The sequence below is a fragment of the Prionailurus viverrinus genome, chromosome A3 (genome assembly GCF_022837055.1).
Source record: "Prionailurus viverrinus isolate Anna chromosome A3, UM_Priviv_1.0, whole genome shotgun sequence".
In the NCBI taxonomy this organism is placed as follows: domain Eukaryota; kingdom Metazoa; phylum Chordata; class Mammalia; order Carnivora; family Felidae; genus Prionailurus; species Prionailurus viverrinus.
The window spans coordinates 114,035,351-114,054,623 of NC_062563.1; the positions used below are offsets into that span (position 1 = coordinate 114,035,351).

Genomic DNA, 19,273 nt, shown 5'->3' on the forward strand with positions numbered 1-19,273 from the left:
TTTTTGGAGTCATAAGACTTAGTTTCATTACCAGTTTAAAAGAAAAAAAAAAAAAAGGTAACACTACGTATCTCCCAGGGTTGTTCAATTATGACACACCTAAGCATCCGACACAATGGCTCCACCAAATAGGCACTGAATAAATACTAGCAAAATATATAAATGGGCAGATACAAAATATGCAAGCAATGATGACCAGAAAGGAAATCTATTTTATGAGAAAAAAGAAAACTATCAAGTTATTCTCGTGTAAGTAATATCATAAGGAGACGAGCCTCATGTTAACAAAATCAACAGTAATGACAAATGGAGCAGTAGCTGGTCTAGCTAGTTCCAAAAAGTTGGGTAAGAACTAAAGAGTATTAGAGGAAGAACTTAGGTTATATACAAAAGGCTTATTAAACTGGGCCTGAGGAGCGCCTGGGTGGCTCAGTCAGTTGAGTTTCCAACTTCAGCTCAGGTCATGATCTTACAGTCTGTGAGTTCGAGCCCTGCGTCGGGCTCTGTGCTGACAGCTCAGAGCCTGGAGGCTGCTTCAGATTCTGTGTCTCCCTCTCTCTCTGCCCCTCCCCGACTCATGCTCTGTCTGTCTCAAAAATAAAATAAAAAACATTAAAAAAAAATTTAAACTGGGCCTCAGTGCTAGTGAACTTAGGATCACAGACCATGAAGTCACCTGCTGTCAGGATCACCATCACTAAAAACATCTTTATGCCTGTACATGGTCATTGTCTCCCTTGTACCTTGTTCCAAACGCCACAAGAAGGCAGCCCTGAACAGGCTGGGTGGGCGGACCTTGAGTGAGAGGGAGTAACGATGCAAGAGAGGGAGAGCAAAAAACTCTCACTACTAAGTTAAAGCCATTTATTTTCACTCTATGCAAATTCTCACCAAAACCTTTGAAAGAAACCACAAATGTCAAGGACATAATATATATAGCAAACTATATCAATGTTCCTCTATTTAAATATAAATTTAAAAGAAGCTTACAGTCACTAGCCACTATATCAAACAAATTTTGCATTCAGCCTGCCCCCTCCCCATACCATAATAAGTAATTCATCCACCTTCACCTACACCTGTGGGATTCAGCAGGCACAGCATAGCACATACTCTCCCATGCCCATGTCTTAATCTCTTCTGGTCCCGATGACTTTCCCAACTCCGATATCATCTTTCCCAAACTGCAATTATTTTAAGGTAAAATTATTCCTACGTAGAAAACTCAGACGAAATTATTAAAACCAACAAGAGTTAGTTCCAATAAAACAGTGAATATTAAATTACAGTCTTGCTCACAGCCATATTCAATATAAAGTGCCTGGGGAGAGCCTAAACAGGGAGGCAAGGGAGGAGAGAAGGGACCTATGGTCAGTGGGCTCTCTACTGCTAGTGAGAAGGGAAATGCACATCCTCTCCAAAAGTCATGTGTACAGGATAAATCACAGCTTGGAACCAGTCATTTCTCTTGTAAAAAGAACCATGGATTCACTGAAGCTTTACGTTCAAGTATTCACGTGACAGTATATGTATTAAGAAAAAATAGAAACTAATCTGAAAATAGCACTTTAGAATAATCAAATGAATTCTCCAGTATCCATTAACTAGGATACTACGTCTGCATTAAAATAATTCTTAATAAATTTAATAACATGAGACAGTATTATCTATTAAGTAAAAACAGTTTTCATACTTATCTGTGAAATATGATGTAAATATCTATCTATAGATATCTATAGATATATAGCAGGAACTACAGCAAAATGCACCAATGTTTGAAGGTGATAAAGGTAATTTCTTTTCTTTTTCACATTTTTTTTTTTACCATTTATTCATTTTTGAGGGAGAGACAGAGCGTAAGTGGGGGAGGGGCAGAGAGAGGGAGACACAGAATCAGAAGCAGGCTTCAGGCTCTGAGCTGTCAGCACAGAGCCCGACACGGGGCTCAAACTCACGAGCTATGAGATCATGTCCTGAACTGTAGTCGGACGCTTAACCAACTGAGCCACTCAGGCACCCCAGGTAATTTCTACCTTTTATACATTTCTCTAGTTTCTAAGTTTTAAACACTAGGTGTGAATTATTTTATAAATAAAAAAGACAATGTGTTTGTTTTAAAGATTAGGTTTTTAAGTGCTATCCAATTTGCTAACTAAATGGGAACTTTCTCTCTGAAATTACAGTGTTTGGTTCATTCCTTAAGCACTTACTACCTGCCGCCTTGATATTTGAGTTGTAAGTAAGAACAGGGATCTTCATGAGGGTGGGAATTGAGTCTTATTATATTCTAATATTTCTCAGAGTATCCCCATTTAAATCATCATTAAATATCTATAAAGCAAGTGAGCTAATGAATGGCAGATGTTGATGCAGATGGGCTGCTTAATTCAACAGGGAAAAAAGACTACCTGTGGATAACAATTATATAACTTGGAGCTTTGTTTTCTCAAAGCCTTTTCCACATCCTCAAAGAAAATTTATAATACATACATACATTAAATATCACACTCCGATACTGATATCTTGGATTTTAAAAAGCTCAATTCTGATACGGATATATGTTAAAGAAATGTAACACAGTAAACTCGCGCTTTGGCAGTCTCCCAGGCTCCAAACGCTTAGCAACTGAAAACGAACTATTAAAAGAAGATTAAAAAACAAGAGAAACATCTTAGTAAATCTGAAACGGCATAGAAATACATGGTAGTGGGTGGAGCTACTGAATTTCTGTGTCTACCGCCCAGAAGGAAACAGGGGCAGCCAGGATTTAGCAACGGAAGGTAAGAATCCGAAAGAACCTGTGCAGAAGCATTCTTCCTCAGCAGCTGAAATCTAGCAAAACTTGTCAGCATGCTTAAAAAGTTAGATGAATGAATATATCTAAACGGAAAGAAACAAGACCAAGCAGCTATGAAAAATTATTAGAAACCTCAGAAATGGAAAACAATCTTAAAACTACAAGTCTAATGGATCAGACAGAGTCCAGATAGGCTTAAGAAAACAAGACTGAGAAAACTGTAAGATGGAACTGAGATATTCATTCAAAACGCAACCAAAAAAAAAAAAAAAAAAAAAAAAAGACGAAAGGATACAAGCACAAAAGACTTGCTCAGAGACATGAAAATTAAAGACGTCTCCAACACTAGTCAATAGGAGTTTCAGCTGAGAAACATGGTAGAAAAACAATATTTGAAGAGATAAGAGTTTATCATTTTTCAAATGTGAAGACAGACATGACTGTTCAGATGGACAATGCACTCTGTCCACTGAGCAAAATCAAAATAAATGCAAATATTGACACATCGTGATAAAACTACAGAAAACAAAGAATTCAAAGATCTCAAAAGAGAGAAAGAGAGATTACCTACAAAGGAAGAAAGTATCAAAAAGAAGTCAGAAGACATTAGCACAATGTGGTCAAATGTATTGCTGGCAAACAACCTGGAACTGAACACCTGACCAGTGTCCTTAAAGAATGAGCTCCAAACAAAGATATTCTCAGACATATAAAGTATATTCTTCTCAGTGACCCTCACTTAAAGAACTGTCAAAGAATATAATCTTAAAATACAGACTGGCAAATAAAAATACAGGACACATGGGGGCCTGGGTGGCTCAGTCGGTTGGGTGGCCGACTTCAGCTCAGGTCATGATCTCGCAGTCTGTGGGTTCGAGCCCCGCATCGGGCTCTGTGCTGACGGCTCAGAGCCTGGAGCCTGTTTCAGATTCTGTGTCTCCCTCTCTCTGACCCTCCCCCGTTCATGCTCTGTCTCTCTCTGTCTCAAAAATAAATAAACGTTAAAAAAAAAATTAAAAAAAAAATACAGGACACACAATTAAATTTGGACTTTAGACAAACAAGTAATTGTTAGTATATCTGTTCCAACCAAATTATTTGCTATTTATCTGAGATTCAAATTTAACTGGCTATCCTGTATCTTATCTGGCAAACCTACCTCAAAAACAAAAACAAAACAAAACAAAAAACTCATGAGCCCACAAAACAAGCACAGGATACAAGAAACAATGCTGAATGAAAAACCTGATAAAATTCCAGTACATTCATTTAACTATTAACTGGATTAAAAAAAAAACTTCGATGTCCATTAACTATACCTTTGAAAATAACTATAAAACGGTGACTCATTCTGTTACCCAGCACTATGCCAGAGACCACGTTTTCTACAACCAAATACGTTTTCTTGAGGGTCTCACCTGCACTTTCTAGTTTTCCCAAAGTACTCAAAGACCAGCCTTCTATATCCTTACCATAATACAGTCACAGTATTTTGTATTCATTAAGGTGTCTGAAATAGATGCTATTGCCCAGCCAAGCTCTTCATAACCCCAAATCCCCCAAGTATGGCTTACTGATACACAGTATTAAGATTGTGAGTTTCATTTAATCACAGAAATATGCCCCTGAAGAAAAAAAAAAAAAAAGTCCATTATCTTTTCTATGTTCCAAACAAACTGTGGTTTCAAATGCACTTTGGGGCACCACCTTAAAGGAATCCCACACTTGGGACTGTCCATGCTAATGGATACAATGATGCCCTATCTTATCTGTTTTGTAAATCTATTTTATTGAAGCAGAATAACTGGTATAAAAAAAAATGAGGTGGAAAGTTACGTGGACAGCTCTGTCATAGCTCCTGTAATGGGCTCATCTCGAGTCAGCTAAAATTTAGCTAGCTGGGAGAGTGAACAAAGCAAACTGTGTCCTGCTGATTTCCAACTGACTTAATTACACTGAGTCCAAGGTCCAGAGGGATGCCTTATTCACCAGGCCTCTCCTCAGTCTGTAGCTTAGGGGAACCCTGCCAATTAATGTTTGTGGATCACTGAATATTCGTTAATGTTTGAGATTATCTATGAAAAAGGAATATACATACACTGGATTATGAAAGTGCAGACATCTCTCACTTACATATTGTGGCGTTGCCCACAGCACCTCTCAGCACATGCTAAAACAAAATGTATAGAATAATACTAGGTTGATTTCATACCTACAGCTCATGAAATGAATGATTTCTGTGTATCCAAAGAGGTATTTGCTTTTAACAAAAGACTTCACTAAATAGATTGCTCCCCAAGTGATTTCAGAACCAAATTGCATTTTATTGGATTTACGCCTAATTTTTAAGAGCTCATTTATCTCATGACAAAGTTATGGGCAAGTGAGAATACTCAAAATGCAGGGAAGAAGTGAGCTCCAGAGTCAAGGAGTATGAAAGCAGGCACTCCTATTACCATATTCATGGGGTATTATTCCATTTAATTCTAGCTCTACATCAAACCTTAGCATAATAATCAAATGACAAATGTTGTTCTAGATCTACCAGGAAATATGCTTGTATTGTTTGTTATGATAAATGAAGCAAATTATAACAATTCCATAATGTTAAGGGTAGTGAGGGCAGGTTTGAGAGCTCCATGTGTGTGTGTGCAATAAATCATTCCTTTGAAAAGATAATCGCAGCACCGCTAGAGAGGAGAAAAAAACCCAACTTGGAGGGCAATTATTTGAAAGCTCCTCAAATTAACTTGTGCACAGTTGGTTCTTTGTTACTGAGCCCACATTACTAAACGTTGTTTCAGGACATTAGTTCGCCTAGGTGAAGGAAATAATGTAATTCTAGTTATTAATCACTTTAATTTTAAATGTGCTTTGTAAACTGAGAAGACATTAAACTCTAAGAACAATGTGGAACGCACAAGTAATTAGCGGTTAATGGGCTCCTTTTGAAAAACTCTGGGATAACAAAATCTAAAGCTTCGAGCTCTAGGAAAAAGGAGCGTACATATGTAATGTGAGAAAGTTCTATTTCATTTTACTGACCAATAGTGTCACAAAGGGAGTGAAATTAAGCCCTTCTCTCAAAAGTAATTTTAATAGATTATGATGAATGAAATCATATTATTTTATGAGTCAATCTTCTCTGCAGTATAATTTAGCGGTGCCTTTTTGAGGCACCATGAAATAGAATTTTCTGTGATACTTCACTCCAGATTCCCTGCCAAAAAGTCTGACACTGTTTTGCAAATATCCTCCTGAGACAAACGTAAGCCAGGATTTGGTGTTACTGACTGTCAGGGCAAAGAACGAGATGGAACCATTTCCTGTGCTCAGTGTGAACAAAACTTGCAAAAGGTCACTCCATACCATTCATACCAGAAGAGATAAATACAAAAATAACAACAAAAATCAAGCAATTATTTAAAGGATCCTTCATTCTCTTTTGCTAAGATATGTGGCCGATGTTTACTTCTACTTCCATCGTGGTATTTGTACAAACACTGTTAGAACCTTGAACCAGCTAGAAGAAGGAATACGTTGGATAACCATCCTTTCTTATTACAATAAATCTCATTAATATTGATTGCATTACCTTCTAATACTCCTGACAACAGATGGCGTACCTTCTAACAGCACGGCTAGTTCTAAAGAGCTGGTATCTACATTAGATATACCTTAGATACATATAAAATCAGTAAAGGAGGCCATGTTGCACACAGAAACAGAGGTGGTTTGGGAGTTTAATCCTGGCTGAGCCTCTCATTCTCTGTGCGATCTTGGTAAAGTGACTTACTCTGTGTCTTGGTTTCAATTGGGATTAATAATGTCTAAAGCCCACCCCACCCCTTCTTACCCCACAAAAACATGCACATTCTTCATAATTTGACATCAGGAAATTAGGAGCACCAGACATTCTGGAGCATCTCTGATAATTAGTTATAGCAGGTTTGCAACGTGGAAGGATAAACAAGGATCCGCCTCCTTCTGAGAGGAGGCAGACACACCTCAACACAGGGTACACTTCAGGAAACTTCCTATCGAGGCGCTAAAATGTGTATGACAGACCCAGCTGTCATTTCTTTCTTCTCATCCATAGCGTCTATCCCAGGCAACAGAGTAATGATAGCCATCAGACACCTGGAATGTACCTACAAAGTCTCCCAACCTCATGGACTGTGCAGGACAGAAATTCCCTGGAGCACCCCATGGCCAGTTGTTTTGAAGGGTCTACTGAATTATGCCCATTGTAGGAAGCTCACTATTTCCAAAGGCCTTTCAGTACAGTGTTGGGGAATGCTGTTCCACAGAAAGTTTGCTCTGAGTTGTCAATATGCCTCCTTTTAACTCCATTCTATTATTGACTGGTTTTTGAAGCAACTCATAAAGACTTATTTTGCGATGCCTGGGTGGCTGAGTTGGTCAAGCATCCAACTCTTGATTTTGGCTCAGGTCATGATCTCACAGTTCATGAGTACAAGCCCCGCATCAGGCTCTGCATGGACAGTGCGGAGCCTGCTTGGGATTCTCCTTCCCTCCCTCTCTCTCTGCTCCTCCCCCACTCACATTCTCTCACTCTCTCTCAAAATAAATAAATAAACTTAAAAAAAAATAAAAATCAAAGACTTGTTTTGTAGGACAGTGGATCCAACATTTAAAGGCATGTTTATAAGGCAGCCATTCTATTTCTCTGTAGTCTGCTCTTCTCCAGGGCTAAACACCTTCAGGATTCCAGGCCCCTCATGAGCTCTGTTGACTTTATTAGCCAAAAGACAATTAATACCAAACACCCAAACCCCAAATTCACTCTGACTAGCAGAGGACAAGATTGTTACTTCCAAAGCCCTGCTCATTCTGCTTCTACTAATGCATTCTAAAAATGGGCTAGGGCTTGTCATATAGATTTTCATCCAAATCTGTGAAGCAATCACTTCATTTATGCTGTAGAATATATATTTAGCCATCTGTTCATTCAACATCTTCATTCTTCCATCCATTTCAATCTTCCATCCATTTAACACAATCTCTTAAGTATATCTTAAATTCTGATTCCTACGTAATATTGATTAATCCATTATTCCCACGTTACTAAGATGTTTCTTACACAGAGTCTTGGGTGCCCTCTCCCTGAGCAGTTAAATCTAACTTTCAGCAGGATTACCATATTTTAAGGCAACACTTTTTTAAAATGCATGGTACACCTATGTACATTTCAAAAGAAAATTCTTTTCTTGCTAGAGCTCTACAGATCATAAAAGTTAGATAGATGCAATATGGAACAACCTGAGAAAATTCTCAGGTAATTAAGACAGTCCACTGACATAACCCTTTTAATAGGAATTAATCTAGACTTTGTAACATTACCTTAATCTACCCTGTCCTATATAAACACATACTGGTCAAGGATACAGAGCCCCAGAAAACAAGTTGGAAAACATGTGCTGTGTTCTTAATGTGGATTTTGGTTCACTAATGGAGGCTCTTTCTCCATTTTAATATATGCACATTTCCAAGTTACTAATAACTCCTTTACCCAGACATTTAAGGGGAAATTAGGAGCATTAACTGGACAAACCACAGAGTAAATGAAACAAAATTTGATATCATATGTGGGTACTAAACTAGGTACTCGTAAACCTGAGTTACAACCCCAGCTCTATTTAGCCTCAGGAAAGTCACTACACCAGTCTGGGCTTGAATGTCCTGGTCTGTAAAGTACAGACACTGGGCTACGGGATCTCTGAGGTTCCCCCTGCTTGTTCAAATCTGCTATAAGGTGCAAAATAAGCTGAGCAAAAGCACTCAGGACATTTCACATTTAGCTACAGAGCTTTACCTATTGCCTAGGAAATGTGTATGCACCCTGTCATTTAATACTTAAATACTTTGAGGTGGCTAGCAATATTCTGATGAGAGGGAAATAAAGGAACTCTACTACCCAATCCTGTGTCAGCAAGGAAGGCACACTGCTAGGTACACATGCATACTCATATGCATGCACATGCACTCACGCATGGAAAGGGAGTGACCAGCATGGAGACCATACGGTGCTCTGTAATATAATCCAATCTCCTGTGGATTTCATCACAAATTAACATAGGGGGAAAAAAGTTCCATGACGTTTAAATGCTATTAATTCTAGCAACCATACACTATAACTCTTTGCTTCCTTATAGATAAATTGAGTGAGCGAGAGGTAGTTCATTGTTGTGACTTTCTCATATGGGGCTAATGAGAAAATTGTGGTCAAATAACTTAAGATTCCTAAAAAGCCAAAGCAATAGAAATCCACACCAATGAGCTCAGTCAAACTTACCTTGACAAAAGGTGTTGTTGACCCGCTTATAACCTTGCAGACATTCCATCATTTGGTTATATCCATGATACGCTGTAAGGAAGAAAGAATGCGTTGTTACATGCTTAAATTCTTACAGTCCTAAACTGCCTGTTGTGATAACCTAATCCGTGGAAGTCATCAGTGGTCTGTATTATTCATTTCTAAGATACCCAATTCAATGTATATCAGTTTCTTTTACATTATACTCACTTATAAATATACCACTTATTTTGCAATGTATATAGTCCCAAGTAGTTGTCAGCAAACCTTGATAACGTTAATCAAAAGAATCATAAGAGGGGAGCCTGGGTGGCTCAGTCGGTTGGGCATCTGACTTCGGCTCAGGTCATGATCTCGTGGTCCGTGAGTTCGAGCCCCGCATCGGGCTCTGTGCTGACAGCTCAGAGCCTGGAGCCTGTTTCAGATTCTTTGTCTCCCTCTCTTTGTGACCCTCCCCCATTCATGCTGTCTCTCCCTGTCTCAAAATAAATACATGTTAAAAAAAAAAATTAAAAAAAAATCATAAGAAGGTTTAATATGTTCTACCAGTTAGTGATCATTTATATTACAAAGACTCTCTCCCTGCCCAGTAATTTGCTCCAGGCATTTGAATTTTCTTATAAGTAGGGTAAACATACATCCTAGTCCGTCTGGAACAGTCCTGGCTTATGCCAGTTGTACTAGCAAAGTGCATTAATAACAGCACTCCACTCCCAAAAGTGTCCCAGTTTCAACAATAAATAATATGCTCGCCTAAATACTGGCTCACATATCTTGGTAATGAGTGATTCTTCCTACCATGAACCTGAGAAGAACAGGAAATGATGAGAGGAAGCTAGGAGATGAGAAAGGCCTCTGTGATCAGTGGTATGGTTCATCGCCCAGAAATTTCACCAGCAATATAATGTTGCAATTACCAAATTATCAACAAACCCTAGTCACTGAAACTGATGCTCTTAAGTGAGGCCAAAATGATTTCCTGGCATATGGATACAGCATAAGCTCAGGGACCAAGCAGACCTAAGTTCAAATCATGGCTCTGGCTATCCACAGCTCTGCAACTTTGGGAGACAAGCTTTCTGGGATTCAAATGGTGATTCTGTACAATGGGAGTATTCCCATCTACTGAGCAGGTCTGGGTCGCTGTGATTTTAGACATAATTTATACAAATGCCTACCACAGTGCCTGACAAAAATCACTCACAAGATGACAGATGCCATTATTTCCTGCCATAAGGTAGTCTTTCATTACAATCATGAGCAACAGATAAAGGGCAATAATCAAAACAGGATGGATGGTTAGAACACTATAAAGACCTGAACAAAGAGTAAAGAGGGAAAATTTAAAATAAAAAGGAAATTTTCTTTTGGAAAATAAAATTATTTTGCCCCTAACACATGCTGTTTATTCTCATCACTAATGGAACAGGGTGAATATGTACGAGTGGTGTTCCTCTCTCCTCCTTCACTTCCTTTCTTTGTCATATGTCCCATCTCTTCAGATCTTTCTAAAAGCTAGGAAAAGGTTACGGTGAGCAGTCTTGGAATATCGAGTTATAGGAGGGCAGAAATTGGCACGTGGGGAATCACCCCAATTCAAGCTCCTTGGCCACACAGCTAGTCTTGCCCCACAGAATGAAGACCCTGGCTGCCTACACAGATTCTGGGATCTCTGTCTGTGAATTGTTCAAAGGCGAAAGAGATGGTATCTTGTTTTAAAAGTTTCCACAGTCATCAACCTCAAGGCAGAGAGCCAGACCAGATGATCTCTTCAGGTCTCCCTCAGCTTAGAATTCGATGTTTCAGATTCTAAATTTTCTTCTAAAAACTTCTAAAGGACAAGTGACTTGTTCATGCTAAGTAAATTTTTAATAGATTACAGGGTATTTAATGAAATCGTTTACAGATTTAAAATTAAGTTTTTGCAGTAAAAACTAAACAACAATGAAAGGTCTTTCTGTACGCGGCTAAACAAAAACTTCAAACATTAAACAAAAGTCATTTGAAAACTGAAGTTTTAACTACTTTAAAGTGAAAAAAAAAGGTGGGGGGAAGGCATGGAACACAAAACCATAGCATATAAAGCCAAGGAAAGTCTGCTGCCTTCCAAAATGAATATGATTTAGAGAGTAGTACCAACCAAGGAAAGGAAAGTTTTTAAATGACACAGGAAGAATGTGACCCTGAGTGTGTTTCTTGGGAATGAGTCACTTAGGACAGCACAAAGTAAATGTCAAGATGTTAATGGTTTACTTCAGTCATAATCCACATTGCCCTTCCTGAAATGAAATCAATCTCCTCAATTTTATATATTACATGAGCCAACCTATGAATTTATTTTCATCAGCATTTAGTAAGAAGTGATAGCAACTTTGTACTTTCACATTTAGCTTAAATTATTACTAACACTAAAATGGAGAGTTAACAAGACCATTTAAAGCAGGGAATTTATGCTCAGATAACACAACTGTAAGTAAAAACAACACAAAGTCAGGAGTAGAAGTCAGGGATTAAAAAAAAACAAGAATGGAAGATTCTCTGTACCCCTAACTTCTGTCCCTATCTTGCAACTTTGGGGCTGGGAAAAATGGAGGAAAGAGAAGCAGTTAAGCAAAAGACACAGAGAGAAGGAGAGATAAGAAAAAGGCATAAGATAAGAGAAAAGATGCAACAAGTATGACAGAACATGAACTTGGCCCCAGAATGAAGCTGTAAGAACTGAACTTCTCTTTCTGAAGTCCTTAGACTTAGAGGTGGGAAACACACCGCCCCCTTCACAATGTTCCCACAGACAAACTTACACAGTACGTGAGGGAAAGGCCATGAAAAAAAATAAAAAGTTGGGGCGCCTTGGTGGCTTGGTCAGTTAATCGTTTGACTCTTGATTTCAGCTCAGGTCACGATTTCACAATTAATGAGTTTGAGCCTGCATTGGGCTCTGTGCTGACAGCATGGAGCCTGCTTGGGATTCTGTGTCATGTCTCTTTCTCTCAATCTCTCTCTGCTCCTCCCCTCCTTGTGTTCTCTCCCTCTGTCTCCCTCTCCCCCCCACCCCCTCAAAAGTAAACATCTAAAAAAAAAGTAATCTTTTTTCAACATTTTAGATATAGACACTTGCCTCATAAGACAACAGCAAACAACTCAAGCTGGGAATCAAACTCAAGTCTACCTAGCTCCAAACTCCATGCTCTTTTAAACCATACCCTATCTCTCCTGGATATCCCTTTGGTCATGTTGCCAGTCATTTTGGCACATGGATCTTTCAGTGAGGAGGAACTATCACACTCAGCCCACTTGCTGGAAATCCACATTACCAATCATTATCAAATCAGCATAGAAAGTCCACAGGGGACATTCTTAGTAATGAAGGTCTCATTTATTTGATTCATTCCCTAAATAAAGAATTCATTATTTACTGGAAACTTTAGTGGGTGTTTTCACAAGTTAGTCCTCCAAAAGAAAAGAAAACAGAAGCAGTATCAATGAAATAAACAAAAGTTTAGGCATCAAAAGATTTAGAGAACAGGTAAGTTTGAGAGACAAGGAGGTCCAAATGAGAGACAATGAGACAATTATTTGTAACCAATTATAATGATCATAGAACAAATAGTACATAAGTCACACCTGTAGAGCAATGATTCCAAGATGACAGATTCTAGACTGAACATAGGTGTGAAAGGCAGATGAGAATATCAAATTAACTTAAGAAGAGTAAATAAAAATTATCCAATTGAAGCAAATGAGAAATTTCTTGCAACATGAAGTGTAAAAACCTACTATAAAAATCTTCAGTTACAGCAGGCAAAGGAAGATAATGGAGGAAAAATATCACTTGCTTTCTTGGGGAAAATGTGATGAGTTAAGTGTATTACAAAAAACAAGTTACTTCTGTCTTTCAAAAAAATCTCTATTAGAAATCAGCCAAAGTTAATGCTACGTTCAAAAACTAAAAATAGGGTCACCTGGGTGGCTCAGTTGGTTAAACATCTGACTCCCGTCAGGTCATGATCTCACCATTCATGAGTTTGAGCCCTGTGTCGGGCTCTGTGCTAACAGCTTGGAGCCTGGAGCCTGCTTCGGATTCTGGGTCTCCCTTTCTCTCTGTCCCTCCCCTGCGCATGCGCGCTCTCTCTCTCTCTCTCTCTCTCTCTCTCTCTCTCTCTCTCTCTCTCTCTCAAAAATAAATACACATTAAAAAAATTTTTTTAACTAAAAATACTGGCATAATTGGGAAAAAAGTAACAGAGGGATATAAACCTGGATTTATTCAAATCAATAGGTTCTAATAAGATATTTTTTTTATTTTAATTTTTTTTTTTTTTGGGGGGGACAGAGACAGACAGAGCATGAACGGGGGAGGGGCAGAGAGAGAGGGAGACACAGAATCGGAAACAGGCTCCAGGCTCCGAGCCATCAGCCCAGAGCCTGATGCGGGGCTCAAACTCACGGACCGCGAGATCGTGACCTGGCTGAAGTCGGACGCTTAACCGACTGCGCCACCCAGGCGCCCCCAAATCAATAGGTTCTAAAAACTATGATTTATAGACTAACCAGAAGACGGGGTATCAGTGTAGATTCATGTCACAGAGAACTGTGATGGTATAAAAGTGGTGACTAAGAAAAGGCAGGGAAAGTACTGTGTTCTAGAGACTGTAGACCTGTCTTGTCCAGATCAGCAACCAATCATTTCTCCATTTTAGCCTTTTTTCAGTGAAATATGAACATTTATGGTATACCAAATGGCTGTTGTGGCTATTGATAAAAGTTTTGATAAAAATTGATAAAAATTTCACTTAAGGAATTTAACCTAAGGAACAGCAGCTTCATTAACTTTTTGTCAGTTTTTGAAACACAAATTTTAATTTTTTTTTAACGTTTATTTATTTTTGAGACAGAGAGAGACAGAGCATGAACGGGGGAGGGTTACAGAGCGGGAGACACAGAATCTGAAACAGGCTCCAGGCTCTGAGCTGTCAGCACAGAGCCCGACGCGGGGCTCGAACTCATGGACCGCGAGATCATGACCTGAGCTGAAGTCGGCCGCTTAACCGACTGAGCCACCCAGGGGCCCCGAAACACTTATGAATTTTAAAGACAGCTTCTTTTCTCTTTGCCTGAGGAAAAAGAACCTCGTTTAGCTTACTGCTCTCTTAAAATGCTTTTTTAGAAATAAGTGATCAAACTGGAGAAGGCAACTGATACCTGCTTTTTACAACACAGAATTGACAGTAAAGCTTTCGTGGACCAGCAGCAAGGTTTCTGGACGTGCAAATTGCAGCACTATGTTCTAGAATTCTCTAAGAGTTCTTTGAAAGTCGAAGGCTGTCTCACCAATGAACAGTTATCGTAAGGAAAGCGATATGCTACATTAACCTTCAAAGGAATAATGAAATGTCACTTACACGGCTTCTTGGGGCATTTCTGGCATTTGTTAAAGCCCCACGAGGTACCCACAGTTCCACAGCAATCCTCCTGCTTCGAAAGGCCAGGGAGCGCCTTGCCACACTGCAGTGATGAGATGTGAAATTCGAAGGTTAATTGAGTGCAGGATGTCCCAGCTCTAGAACACTGCTGTGCTTCACCGTCACATTATAAAACAGCTCCCTTCTTATCAACACAATTAGAGAGGGGAAAAGAAAAAAAAGAAAAAAAAAACACAAAAAACTCAAACTTTGAACCAAAACACCAGAACAGAATCCATACAACACTAATGAACAAGCATATTTCTAAGAGCTTCTTGGCATTTTAGAGTCTTACAAGAATCTGTCACTGCTCAGAGCACTTTATAAAATGCCTGCTTCCAATGCTACCTCCCCCACCCCCACCCCCCGCTTGATTTTCCTTTGAGAAGAACCTCAACTCACAAGTTCAACATAAACTTTTAAAATTTAGTTTAACTGTCTGTTGGAACCTCTGGTGTGGATCATTGGGAAGCAGAGCTCTGAGGGTATGGCATGTGTGCAAACGCGGAAAATATGGCACAGGTCCCATCTACAAGAGTCTTCAGGGCTTCCTATAATACCAAGCCTTGGCAGGAAAGGACAGTACAAGAAATGATCACTGGCTGTGCCAGATCAGCTTTGGCAGAGATGAAACCTCCAGACAGCCAAGTGGTCTGACCCAGGGAGGTCAGCCAAGCAAGAAAGGTGCTGGCAGGTTTCAGCAAGGACAGTAGGTAGAAGAGCAGGGCTAGAGTTGTCAAATATAAAGACGCATCTCATCTCCTGGTTAATCACACGATGTCTGAAGAGCCTGAGAGGCAAGGGTTGGAAGTCAGACCAACCCAATGGGGTCAGGAAAGGCCAAGGCAAACAGGTCCTACTCTCTGTACCCATTCTGAGGCCACTCAGGCAAGAAGGGCAACCTGGCTCTCCACCGATACTCTGTAGGCTAAGCCCAGACCCCGCATCTGAGAAGTTACTCTGCCTTCCTCTGCCTCAACTTCTAAAAAGTCCTCCTGACGGGTTCCAGTGTCATTTTTCCGAAAACGAATCTGATGACATCACTCTACTGATTCAAACCCCTCAATGACTCCCACAGTCTGAAGACTGCAAACTCCCTGGGATGGTACACAAGGGTCCTCCCTACCCTGCCTCAGAGCATACGACTTTCTCTGTGTCCCCCTGTACCTCCCCACATCTAGTCTTCAGACACCCTAAAAGATTGTTTATTTTCTGAACAAATGTCTTTCTAAGAGCAGTTTCCTTTCCTTGGCATATACCCTATAGCCATCCTTTTCCCTTTGGCTGGAGAAACTTTACCGTGACCCACAGCTCTGAAGAACCGGCACCATGAAGCATCCAGTCTCCTCAGTTTCAGCGAGCGCCTCCTCTCTCCGTACCCCACAGCACATCCCACATGGCTCCACTGCCTCCGCTATGCTTGTGAATTAAACACAGATGTGTATTATGTCTCTTTATACCCCAGTACACAGTGCCCATGCTCGATCACTTCTGAGGGATGGAAGGTGCAAGCAATCTAAGGAACTATCAAACAACCTAGCTACAGGCCACCAAGCAGTGGCTCTCTGCAGACCAAGAAAAGTTAGCAGTTGCACCCAGGCTGGTTGAGCACAACATGGTGACAAGAACGTCCGGGCAGGTGGCGGCCCTCAGAAGGGCAGCGGGTCGCAGACACCATTCACTCAGCAGACTTCTGGGTCCAGGCAGATAGCATTCTGCCCGAGGCTCTAAGTGACTACCTGTTCGAATTGTAAAACCAAACCAGGGAAGGCCTGGCACAGGGAATGATAGTGTTCAAGTCCTCAGGCTTTTGTGTTTTTTTAGGGATTTCAACAGGATGTTATGTGCTCTCAACAGCAGTCAATGATGGGGGTTGGGGTGAGGGAAGGGCAGGGAGATGGCAGCGGGGGGGGGGGGGGGGGGAAGGGGGGGAAAAGGGGGACGGGGGGGGGGTGGAGTGAACACTCCAACAAAGGAGAACATGACAGAAGAGAAGCAACCATGGCTGGATTCGGGTAGTTTCCAGACTCCTTCAGCTCAGTCACAGGAAGCTTACATCCAGAAATGTTTATTTCCAGTTTTATCAAAGAGGTTTATGTGAGACACCAGTGTGCTTTGGATATGGATCATTCTTGCACCAGACTCTCCAGGCTCTTCCCTTTAATCAGGCAGAACTTTCAGCACTTGCTGATTTTATATGCGCAAAATTTTAGCAGCAGTTAAAATCCAATTTTCACCTCAGATTCCTAGAATGTTTTATTTGGTAGGGTAAAAATAAATTCCCTCTCTCTCTCTCTCCTCTCTTTCTCTCTAACAGGCTTCAGAAAAGGTACGAGGTTTTCATTACAGGATTCAGGCTGCTTTATCCCATGGCTTTGTTTTTGCAGGTCCACAGCCAAAAGCAGCACAAACCATCCAAATCGATTAAATAAATGACGGTGTAGGTGGTACCACAAAACCGTGTGTTCCTCTCAAAATTGGGTCTACACAGGATAATAACAGGCTTCAAGGGATGAAGTCAGGCTTACAGCAAGGCACAAAGTCTCACACATGCCTCTTGAGGTAGTTAATTATGAAGAGGCTTCAACGTGAGCCAGAAACAAGGCCTGAGAGACCTTTGAGGCCACAGGCAAGGCTCTCACACAGGAGACTACCCAACACTGTGAGGTCTTATTTGGATGGAGGAAGCGCCTAGAGGAAAAGAAGGACGAAGAGGATGCTCTCTCCTCCACAGTGAAGGTCACATCGGAGAGAATTACGTAGAATAGGATGAGGTTTGCATTCAGAATGTTCTTCTCTCAGAGTGGTAGACTCTGCTTCTTCATGAGACACCATCCCAAGGACCCATGACTGGCTCTGCCGAACTGCGTTTTCATGCCCAGACTGAGGTGATTTTTACAAGTGAAAAACACAAATGGAATTTCTCCTATGTGACTCACTCACCACATTTTCAGAGAAAGCCTGTCTCTCATTTCAAGGCGTATCTTATGTGTGAGGAATCCAGAAGAAACGTGCTAAAAAATTTACAACCGATATTTAGCCATTTCAAGCCAGAAAGAAAAATCTATCCTGTCAAATGAGCATCGAGCTGCAGCTCCTCAAAAAGCTCACCACCTCAGGTTGCACACTGGGGGGACACAGAAGTCCACACGTCCATGCCAGCATTCAGCAAATGCACGACCCACCTAGAGCAGCAAGTAGAATGATGCTGGGTCTGGCAACCAGGTCCTGTGGGCATCCAGTGAAGAAAGGAGAGTAAGACTATGTCTGACCATGATGGCACAGTACAGATATGTTAAAGAAGGCTAGCTGCATGATGAAGGTATTAGTAGGACTAAAGAGAGGACTTAGGTCATTCAGGAGGAAACCTTTTCAACAGCAAATGCTCCTCAACAACAGAAGACGCTGACATCTTCACTGGGAGCAGAAGCTGGAGGACCATCTGCCAGGAATGCCCAGGTTTCAAAGCAGATGGCTTCAATGGTTTCTGCCAGGGCGAGGGTTCTGTGTTCGATACATACTGACAGGTCATACGACGTGATTTAGGAAATACAAATTACTAGACACTAAAGCCAACCTGGAGGACTTCTGTTGCTCTCATGTCTACCTCAGAAGTGTGTCTGGGTGGGTGCACTCCTAACCATCTCTTCTGTCTCACCTCCTTCCTCATATCAGTAGCTCCAGAGACGCTCACCGCAGGCGGAGCTTCCTTCTATGAGACTTATGCAAACTAGACAGAAAAAAGAAGAACAAACAGACCTACTACCAGCCCCACTTCACGAGTGCACTGACCATGGTTCTTAGAAGAGTAAGTGCAAGAAAATAATTCACTGACCTTTCCTACCTTCCTGTGTTACCAGAATGTCTGAGAAAAGTAAAGCTATGCAAGAATCGTTACGATTATTCCATGAATACCCATGTTTTAACTTTTATAACACAAAATTATTGCAAGCAATGGTGCAAAAACCTTTAATTTTTAAATTAGTTGCTAAGAATAAACAGATTGTGGGATCATGTACTTTTTAAAATCTTGACCTAGTTGAGAACACTTCTGACTTCAACTCAGTTTTGAGGTACTACCGTGGCGCTTTCCTGACACTCAAAGTTAAGCTGTGATTGCATTTTTTACATCCCCCTATAAATATATGAGCAGGAATGACAGTTCAAAACTTAGCATTTGGCAACCAAGGCCCATAATTTTTGTCACCTAAAAACTCACCACTGGAAATGTTCTAGAGATGAACAATAATTTAAAGAGATTATGATAAATATTGGAGTGTGGTTTCATAAGATCTCATTTTCCCATGTTAAAATTACTAGTACCTATAATATCCTCGTTCTAAGAGTGTTGGCTGTGTTGTGCCAGGTTCTGGGTTAGGAAGGTCCAGTAGGGAGTAAAAGAAGAGAGTGCTGGGCTGTAGTCAGTAAACCTGGATCTAAATTCCTACTCTCTTGTGAGTAGAGATGTCCACCAGATTGTCCAGCCTCTCTGGGCTGGTAATGGGACAGTGGGACAATAATCCCAACTACAAAGGACTGTGGTGAGATCAAACGATGCATGTCCAAAAAGGGCGCCCTATCCCTTCTGCCCCTCTATGGGGATTAGAAAAATGTGACCCTTAAGATGTGTTCTGCATCAGGACACAGCGCTCAGTAAACAGAGCATCGGCTGGATCC

The 19,273-nt window shown here is 40.6% G+C and overlaps 1 protein-coding gene across 8 annotated transcripts in view; it reads right to left on the reverse strand.

The window, feature by feature from the left end:
* The window catches only part of LTBP1 (latent transforming growth factor beta binding protein 1), a 410,698-nt gene that overhangs the window by 157,367 nt on the left and 234,058 nt on the right, over window positions 1-19,273 (reverse strand). For all 8 annotated transcript variants that reach the window (XM_047852622.1, XM_047852625.1, XM_047852623.1 and 5 more), the window contains 2 exons: window positions 14,537-14,639; window positions 9,114-9,185 (listed from right to left, as the gene is read on the reverse strand). In XM_047852622.1, coding sequence (XP_047708578.1) covers window positions 9,114-9,185; window positions 14,537-14,639 — 175 coding nt within the window. The remainder of the gene's footprint in view (window positions 1-9,113; window positions 9,186-14,536; window positions 14,640-19,273) is intronic.